Here is a 9,494-nt window from a genome sequence, read left to right as displayed (position 1 = left end):
GAAGTTGAAGCTGCGGCTGAAGTCCGTTACCACGATCTTCAAGAACAAGCTGCAGCCAATGTGCAGTAACCGCCATGTACGGCGATAAGAATGGGTCAGTCCATATATCCATTGTGAAGGATATGCTGCCAACTGCATTCTATAATTAGGAATTAGAGCAGAATTTTTTTGTAATTTTTTCGCCACTTACCTTCATATCCTGGCTAAGCTCCTTGAGATACTCTTCAAAAACCTCACCAACTCGTGTTCGGATAGTGGTCCGCCCAGGAATATCTTTCTCATGCAGCTCAGAACGAAGCAAAAGAAAGATATTGCGAAGCTGTGGATTTTCAATGACGCGTAAAGGCTGCAAATATTTATTCAGATTTAAAGCACAATAAAATGTAAATTTAAAGCACACCTGATCGTCAGCAACAATCCACTCAGTAATGTAATCCACAAATAGCTCCTTGGTGAACTGTGGCCGGCTGTTATCTGCTTGTGCAACATCTAGTTGTCCACGTTGACGTCGCCTCCAGGCTTCAACTTGTGCCGTAGCACACTTCGCTGTGATTTTGACTTGCGCCTTATCGCACGCCTCCACCCACTCGTCAAGATGAGCATCTTGGAAGTGCTTTCGGGGTTGTCTGTGCCTGCAGTAGTCCAGGTGGACACATGGTGATGAGGATTCTGTTCATGCATAAACCTGGCGAGTTTTTTTTAGAAATAAGTGCAAAGAAATAGCTGAAAGAAATTCATACAAGCAAAACTTGCATTTCTTGCGTCCATTCTCATCTGTCTCAATAAAGGGCCAGACATCCTTAGCTTGCTTGCCTTGTCTGTTGCCTGCAGGCCCATGAGGCGATTTCTGATGCTGACCAGCAACAGGTGAATTGGGAGGGCCTGCTGGCTTGCGAGTTGGGATGGCAGGAGCAGGCAGGAGATCACGTGAAGAGCCTGCAGCTGGCGTTGGACTAGTAGGCGAGTCTTCAGAGTCGTCCGCAATATCAATGTTGATGTATTCACAACTATCAGCAACTGGAACAAATCTACAAAGATCCAAACATTAGAGCATAGCAATTTGCAGTATTGGTCACCACGCACTTGTCTATCGAGCTCTCCCCACTTGGATCGTGCTGGTGATTGGCACAACCTCTCCGGGGCGACGCAAATGCCATGAGCACCTCTCCTTCAGCAACATCCTGAACTCCTGGACCTTTTCTACCACCTCTCTTCTTTGCTGGGGAACCTTGGACAGCATCCTCAGATGAGAATTCACCTACAGAATTCAAGATGTTATCAGCAGACAACATCAAACTGCACAAAAGCTCAAAAAAAGCGCACCAGACAGCCTAAACTGGGTCATAACAGCTCCATTGTCAAACTCAACATGCTTAGAGGCCACCTTTTGCCTCTTAGATGTCTTCTGAGGGGTCTCGGCAGCTCTCTTCTTTCCATGGTTGCGAGGAGGCATAGTGGCAAGCAAGGTGACGTGGCGTTTGCCTTTTTGGGACAACTGGACCTGACTGCAAGCCACTGCCGAGTCGTGCCAAGCCGCAGTTAAGCCGCGTAACAGCCAAGAGCCAATCAGCAACTTGGCTTGGCTGCCACATGGCTTGACTGCAACGACTAGCGGCTAAGCAGTCAAGCCGTGGCAACACTAACTGGGATTGAAATATAGACCACATTTGGGAGACATGCCATAACATACCGCTTTGGGCGCTTGTTTTTGTTTCATGACATGGGAAGGTGGAGAACATATGTTTGAACATATTTGCTATACTAAACATATGTCAGAAACCAATATTGAGCCCGCTATTCACAAAATACTCGCCGAGAGTCGAGTTTTTGCGGATATAGCGCGGACTTAAGCCCCATCAGCTCCATCAAGTGCCACCAAGCTGCTACCCGGCTATCTGGCTCCCTACATCAATTTCGCTTTTGGGGGCCATTCTTGGCTCAATTCCTCCCCTTCCCTTTGTCCAATGAACTCCAAACCTTCTGGCATATATACCTGTACCTATGTAGAGTAGTTATGTGCAGTTTAGAGTGAATATAACTGATGTATAATATACTATACTTTGTTTCGATTAAAAATCGATTTCTTTGGGCCTGAAAGTAGCAGGAAACCCTTTGCAAAGCTCCTACAGCTCTTCTAATGTTATACAATCATGATAGATGGCACTAGAATCCTTTCCAAGGGTGTGGGGAGCCTGAGGCATCCACAAACTCTCTGTAGAGCCTGCGAGGCTTGGCAAATAAAATGACACATATCAGATGTTTTCATATGCTGGAAGGTGTCGCTTTTAGCCCAGGATAGGACGGCTATAATTTATTTTCGATCCCAGGCCTTGGAAGCCGTCCGATTAAGCAGATCTTAGTGTTTTCTATGGGCGCCTATTCTCTGATCTCGTCGAAAACACCTTCTACTGGCTCAACCACTTAGAATCGGACGAGCGGACCGTTTCCAATCGATTCCCAGCCTATCAAAACGGGGGTATACAACTTTCTAGGTCCAGGGAACATGTATTGGTGGAGCAGTGCATCAGTTAACCCCGGAGTGACACCTTGATGAAGTTCTGACCAGTTCAAAACCACCATCTGTGCACAGGTGTGTGCCTGGCTCCTACAGCATAGGTGGGAAGGGGATCACCACCTGGGAGGGTCAGAATATGTCAGAATACTATGTATGTAGCTGCATTTAGCTTATCTCTGCCTGTAGGCTTCTGTACATCTGCATATGTGGTGTTTTTAAGCCCTGTTTGCATACCCATGTTGTTGAGTGTAGGTTAGCCCTTTCCCAGTGTGATAAGGCTCCACAGAGCTGCATATATTATTTACTAGTGCTAGGGCATTCGCACAACCATTTGTACCTAGCTACATTCATTACCAAAGGCTGAGAACAGTGGCCAAGCTATCATGAGTGCAATAAGAGTTCTGACCTCCTGTCTGCATCTATGCATGTTATCCTGGCCTCTATAATGCTTCCCCATGCTTGCATAACATGTATAGATATGTCTAGAGCCATCTCACTTTCTTCCAAGCTCTATACAAGGTACAGGACCATTTGTTTCTGGTGCCCTTTTTCACTTTAAAGCTTATTTATTACCTATTATAATGTATACACCACAGGAAGACATGAGGGTTAAGATATACACCACACAAGTATACTAGAACCTATTCTAATGCCTGCCCTGACAATTCTATGAGGGGGGAAGGAAGGGGAACAGGTGTAATAGCTTGCAAAGCTGGTTTCCCGCGCTCTGGCGCTTATTTCAAATCCAGGAGCACTACCATATATATCCAAAAACTTGCTAGCTCCTGGCGAGTTTTTTGTGAATAACAGCCCAAATACTGCTTTGCTGAGCTGCTTACTAATGAAGAACTTGTTTGTACATGTGTTCTCCATGACATGATGCAAAAACATTCAATATGTGGTATGTTCAAAACATTTCATATGTTTGTACATATTTTCTCCTTGACATGATGCAAAAACATTCAACATGTGGTATGTTCAAAACATATGATATGTTTTGAGATGCTTTACCATATTGGGATGATGTTTTAGCTTAGTCATCTTTTCAATTAAGCAGTATATTACATATGCAGCCTATTTTCAAGCTCAGTTGATGGAAGCACCATATATAGCATGCCAAGAGGTGCCGGAGAGGCTTTACAGGCCCTACGCAGTTGCTAGCTCGGTTACTAGTAGGTAATACATCGCACACCGTAGTAGTTACTATCACATGATTAATCAAACCTGGTCCATCGCCTCAAAGCGATGTACTCGGCTTCCATCATGGAAAGGGCGATGGTGGTCTGCTTCTTCGAGCTCCAGCTGACGATGCCGCTGGCGAGCTGGAAAGCATAGCCGGAGATGGAGCGGCGGTCAGCGAGGGACTGGGCCCAATCAGCATCCGAGTACCTGATCAGACCCTTGATGTCGGGACCGTAAGTGAGACCGAGAGTGGCAGTGCCCTTGAGATAGCAGAGGACATGCTTGACAGCTGTCCAATGCGTGGGAGAGGGGCGCGTGGTGAATTAGAATAGCGTCTGGATGGAGAATGTGATGTCCGGACAGGTGCCAACAGCAGCGTACATAAAGGAGCCGATGGTGGTGGCATAGGGCGCATTAACGGGCGCCACGCTGCCAGAGAGTGGCGCGAGCTTGACATTTGGGTCAAGTGGTGTGGCGACGGAATTGGAGTCCTGCATCCTGAAACGTTCGAGAATGGTCTGGACATAGCATGTCTGATGGAGGGTGAAAGTGCGGGCAGCGCAGTTGCGATCAATCTGAAGACTGACAGAGGTTCTGAGACCTCCCAAGCAGGTGATGGAGAAATGCTTGGCAATCTTGGCTTTGAGATTGTTGAGTGCCTTGCGCTTTCTGTACAGTGTGATGTTGTCTACATGGAGTAATGCCATTGTTAGCGACGTAGCAAGTTTGTAGTATACACATGGGTTTGCAGTTGAGCGCGTGAAGCCCAGGAGGGCAATGAAGACATGATTTAGCAAATCATTCCAGACGCAGCCGGCCTGTTTCAGATCGTAAATCGCTTTGATCATGACGTAGATGTGCCCGGAGCTGTCATCGTAGCTGGGCGCTTGGCACATGTAGATGGGTTCCTCGAGTGTGCCGTTGAGGTAGGCGCCTTCGTAGTCTATGATGTCATCGTCCAGATCAGAGACAGTGATGATAGCGGCGCAAACGCGATAAGACTCAAGTCGCACAACCGGTGCATAGGTCATGAAATAGTCCTGTCCAGGGATTTGTGAGTAGCCTTGCGCAACAAGACGCGCCTTGTATTTGATGATCGAGCCGTCAGTGTCGCGCTTGATCGCATACACTCAGTGGCATCCGACCACCTTTCGTCCCTCTGGCAAGTCTCCCAGCTCCCAAGACCCTCGGGCCTTGAGCTGTGTCATCTCCACATCCATGGCCGCATCCCATTGCGGCCAGTTCTCCCGCTGCCGCACCTCCTCAATATTCCACGGATTGTCAAAATTGGTGGCAGCGAAGGCCATGTGTGCCTGGGCGGTAGGAGACAGATCAGCAGGGACTTGTTTACCGGTCTCATGAAGTTGCCGGTAATTGATGCGCTTTGTGGCACAGGTTGATGCACGGACGGGCGCCGGCACAGAGGCTGGTTCCTGGAGTGATTTTGCAGGTGTCTGGGTCTGCGGTGACATTTTGGTGATGGCAGGAGCTTCGGGCTTGGTAGAAACTGATGTAGGTGTACTAGTAGAACTCTCTCCCTCAAGCGTGGAGCTTCCGTCAATGAGGGGAATAGGTGCCGTACGCTGCCGCTGAAAGATTACATTGCGCGAGACCAAAATTTGACACATACCTGGAGTATAATAGTGCCAACCTGTGCTATTATTGCTGATTCCAGTGAAGTGGTATTTCTCAGACTTGGCTTCAAGTTTCCCAGTGCGCCTGTTGTCTGGGACGAGCACCCAGCAAGGTATACCAAACTCCTGAGCATTCTGGAGATCGGGACGCTTGTCCCAAAATAGCTTGTATGCCGTTACACCTTGGAGTGATTGGGTCGGGGACCGGTTCTTAAGATAACAGGTGTAAGCGAAAGCTTCCTGCCACAAGAACTTAGGAGATTCGTGCACGATAAGCATCGCGCGCGTGTGTTCAGCAAGCGTGCAGTTCAGACATTCAGCAACGCCATTCTGCAGAGGCAAGTAGGGTGCCATGGTGCGACAGATGATGCCGCGAGATTCTAGATAGGCCTTGAATTGGCCTTCCGTGTACTCCTTGGCATTGTCCACATGTATGGTTTTGATGCGCCGGGAGCGCTGTGTCTCAAGAAGTTGCTCGAATTTCTTGAAACGATCAAGGGTGGCGTCGCGTGTCTTCATAAATGCGATCATCACATACCGGGAGGCAGCATCAGTGAAACTGATAAGATAAAGGTTGCCCTGTAGTGATGCAATTTGCGCAGGGCCCCAGATATCAGAGAAGATTAGATCGCCAAGCTGATGAATGCGGGTAGTGGCAATTTTGGGGAATGGAGCGCACACGTGCTTTGCCTGAATGCATGTCTCGCATTCAAATTCAGGGTCTAATGCGGTGTCAACTGCCATCCCATCAACCAGGCCCAGTCTCTGCATCTCTTGCAGCTGGCCTCAGTTAATGTGACCCAGTGCGCAATGCCACTCGTACCAAGTACAAGTGGTGCGCACTGCGAGTGCTTGTGACACAGAGGTCGTGGGGGACAGTGCCAGGCGGCGGATTCTCAAATCCATATGATACAGCTGATCACTGACCTTCCGCCCAGTACCGATGATTTGGGTACTGTCAACTAGAGACAGTCTGTCCTCTTCACCAATAAATTTGATGCCAGCGCTGGTCATGCGACCCAGCGACAACAAATTATAGTGCATAGACGGCGCGTGCAGGACATTTTTCAAAGTGACAGGCACGGTCTCGGCCTTAGTGGCGATTAATACGCACACATCACCGCGGCCCGATGCGGCACAAGCGCCGCCAACACCTGTGATGGTGCTGCCTGGTGTTACAACGTAAGTTGCGAGCGCTGTGCGATCACATATGATATGATGCTCGGCAGCGGTGTCCCCAAGCCAGGTCTCACCTTTGGCAACAAAAGCGGGTGTGCTTTCACGTGATGCAAAGGCGTATGAGTCGGATTTGTCCATGAGTTCGATCACATGCGCATTCGATGTGCTAGACTTGCCGTTGTTACCAAAAGTCTGGGTCTTGGCTGATCGGCATTCAGCCTTGATGTGTCTTTCTCTCTGACAGTTGTGACACATGATGCTCTTCCGGAACTTTGATTTCTGCTTCAGCTTGGCGGTGCCCTTCGCGATAAGGGCTGTAGAAGTTGTAGTTGATGCTGTGCGCTCAGCGCGATGGGCTTCTTCAGATAGAATACATTCCGTGACCTCAGCTGTGGTAGCTGTGATAGGGGTGGAGTTAACGAGGGGGTCCCAGGATTGGGAAAGCACGGCTAGAATATTCTGAGCAAATTCCAGATCACTCATCGTGCCTCCCATCTGACTATTCTGGGACCTGTATTGCTTCATTTGGCGAATCTCTGATGCCATATTCGCCTCCTCCCCTATCTGCGTCTTCTGCAGTCTTCTCATCACCGTGACCCTCGACATCATACCGGAGTTGGCAAACAGATTCGTGAGCATGTCCTATGTGTCCTTCGAGGTGGTACAGTCGACGATGTGAATGATGACGGCAGGGGCGCACCGGAGGTGGATGGCACTTAATGCCTTCCGGTCTTTCATCTGCCAATCAGCTGCCAGAGCCGCATCAGCAGGTAGGGTCTTTGTACCCTTGGGATATTTTAACAGCGAAGCAAGTGTGAGAACATCTTGGATTTGAATGTTCCAGGAAAAGTAGTTCTCCGTGCCCTTCAGGGCTTCGATCTTCAGGGAACCGTTCATACTCTCGAGAACAACAGTCTATGGCAGCACCTAGATAGAGTTCGTTCTGAACGTGGTATCACAGGGTTGATCAAGGTTTGATCAACAGTGGGAAAGGGTCGCGTTGACCCTGCAGGTGATGTCGGTGACCAATGATTAGAGCATGGGGCTTATAACCTGTTGTGAAAGACTTCGCGCAGGCGGGGGATTCACGAGTAATCAAGGATAAATTCCTAGAATAATACTACATGTTCTTATATAGGTTATCTACTTTCTAATCTGGTCAGACCAATAAAATGTACCTTAGGAAGCTGAGACTACAAGGAAACATAACGGGGCACAGAGCCGAGAGTGCTCTGCGCAGGTCATATCTAAAACGGGCATAACAGATCTATATTGGGCATGACGGCCTAAGCATGTCATGTTGGTATCTCTGTCAGCGCAGCTGATGTGCATCCAGCGCCTCAGATACTACAACAGCATAAAAGCTTTCCATATATGGACTGAGGTAGTATAGTCACGTCCTTTGTTGGCGTCATCGAACGCTTTGTCAATGAGGTCGGACCATTCAAAGGTACCTGCCATGGAGTTTGCTCGCACGAAGTGGTAGATGTCTTCCCACTTGGTACCTAGTATTCTCTTTCTGTAGTTAATATCTTGGCTGTATTCAGTCAGTTAATTGACTTTATCCAGCTCGTTTTGTAATTCCCAGTATGCGTGATGCATTTCACATACTTCTGTGTCAGTTTTGAGGTGATGTCCTATTTTATTTTTGTCATATAACAGGTGTCCTGCGACATGCATTTCTTTGAAGTTGTATAAACAGCTCCAGCCTGGGCACATGTACATCATGTGATCCCTTGTTTCTATTGTTGTCTGACCTAGTTCATGGTGGCAATACCAGCACGTGGTGGGTCCATCTATGTTAAATCGTTGTCAGAACACTCCTATCGGTGTGTGTCCAGACATTAATCTCGTAAGTCTGCCCATTTCTCAGTTCTTTCCCCCACTGTGGGCAATGAACCAATTCGAGGATGTGTGTTTAATTTGTTGCAGGTGGTCATGGTGATCTCCTGCTATTAGTTGGCGTCCTCTATATTTAGGGGACTCCTTAATCTTTTGTCGCCATACATAAACTTCATTCTCTGTAATCTTTTGTTTGATGTAAGCATGAGATCTAATCGCTGGTTGTGTGAGTTCAGATCCTTCTTTGGCGAGGGCATCGACTCGCTCGTTTAGAGGCACATTAACATGGCTGGGACACTATGACATGTGTATGGTTTGTTCTGGGTATTCCTCCAGCCAACGCCTTATGTGTTCGCTGACCAGGAGGGAGCAATTTTGTGAGGGACCAATCCTAGGGTTAAGGATGCGTTGTAGCACTCCTTTATTGTCTGCGAACAGGTATAGTAATTTGTGTTTGCCTGATGCATTGCAGGCCGTGTTAATGCCCATCCAAAGGGCTTGCATTTCCGCATCGAAAGGTGTGACTTGGCCGCATCCGATCTTTTTCTCAATGGTTTTCCGGCCGCCTCCTTCAAGGGTGTACGTGACTGAGCAGGCTGCCCCAGTGATGACCTTCTCAGGTTTGTTTTCTTCGTGTTTTTTACGTTGTGACCCGTCAGTAAATACTGCCCGGCTTCCGTAATCAGTGGTGGCTAGTTTTATGACGGGATTCGCCGCCTGCTGTTCGGCGATCGCGATTCGCGTTGTGGTAGTGTCTCTCGGGGGTTGCGCTCCGGCGCCGTGCCGTCGTGTTTCGCGCAGGTGACGGCCGTTAACTTTAGAACCAACGGATGCTCTCTGTTCCATTGCACTTCTATTGCTTTTTGCTACAAGCGCCGCTATTTGGTGGTCGCCGGCTCGGACGTGCATGTCAACATCTCTTCTCGCCCGTGTGAATGCAAAACTAGCACGTCATTCGCAGGTGCCGACGACTGCTGGCTTCTTTCGGCACCAGGTACTGTGCGTCTCTGACTTTTTCTAGACCCTTCGTAAGCTTGTGTGAGGGAGCGACAAATTGGACCGTTCAGGCACCAATGTTTCAGAAATTTGTACCCCGCAATAAGATACATATAACATCACTGCTGCGGTCTACGTCAGCTTCT

At 48.4% G+C, this 9,494-nt stretch overlaps 1 protein-coding gene across 1 annotated transcript; it reads right to left on the bottom strand.

Annotated features, from left to right (window-relative positions):
• Positions 1–489: 489 nt before the first annotated feature.
• Positions 490–1,453, bottom strand: PHACADRAFT_198971 (uncharacterized protein; the record flags this gene model as incomplete). Its single annotated transcript, XM_007399181.1, has 4 exons — positions 490–685; positions 741–1,028; positions 1,084–1,258; positions 1,324–1,453. The coding sequence occupies 4 exons, from the start codon at positions 1,451–1,453 to the stop codon at positions 490–492; spliced, it is 789 nt and encodes a 262-aa protein (XP_007399243.1).
• Positions 1,454–9,494: the final 8,041 nt, after the last annotated feature.

The sequence above is a fragment of the Phanerochaete carnosa genome, assembly GCF_000300595.1.
Source record: "Phanerochaete carnosa HHB-10118-sp unplaced genomic scaffold PHACAscaffold_8, whole genome shotgun sequence".
In the NCBI taxonomy this organism is placed as follows: Eukaryota; Fungi; Basidiomycota; class Agaricomycetes; order Polyporales; family Phanerochaetaceae; genus Phanerochaete; species Phanerochaete carnosa.
This window is presented reverse-complemented; position numbering and strand designations above follow the sequence as displayed.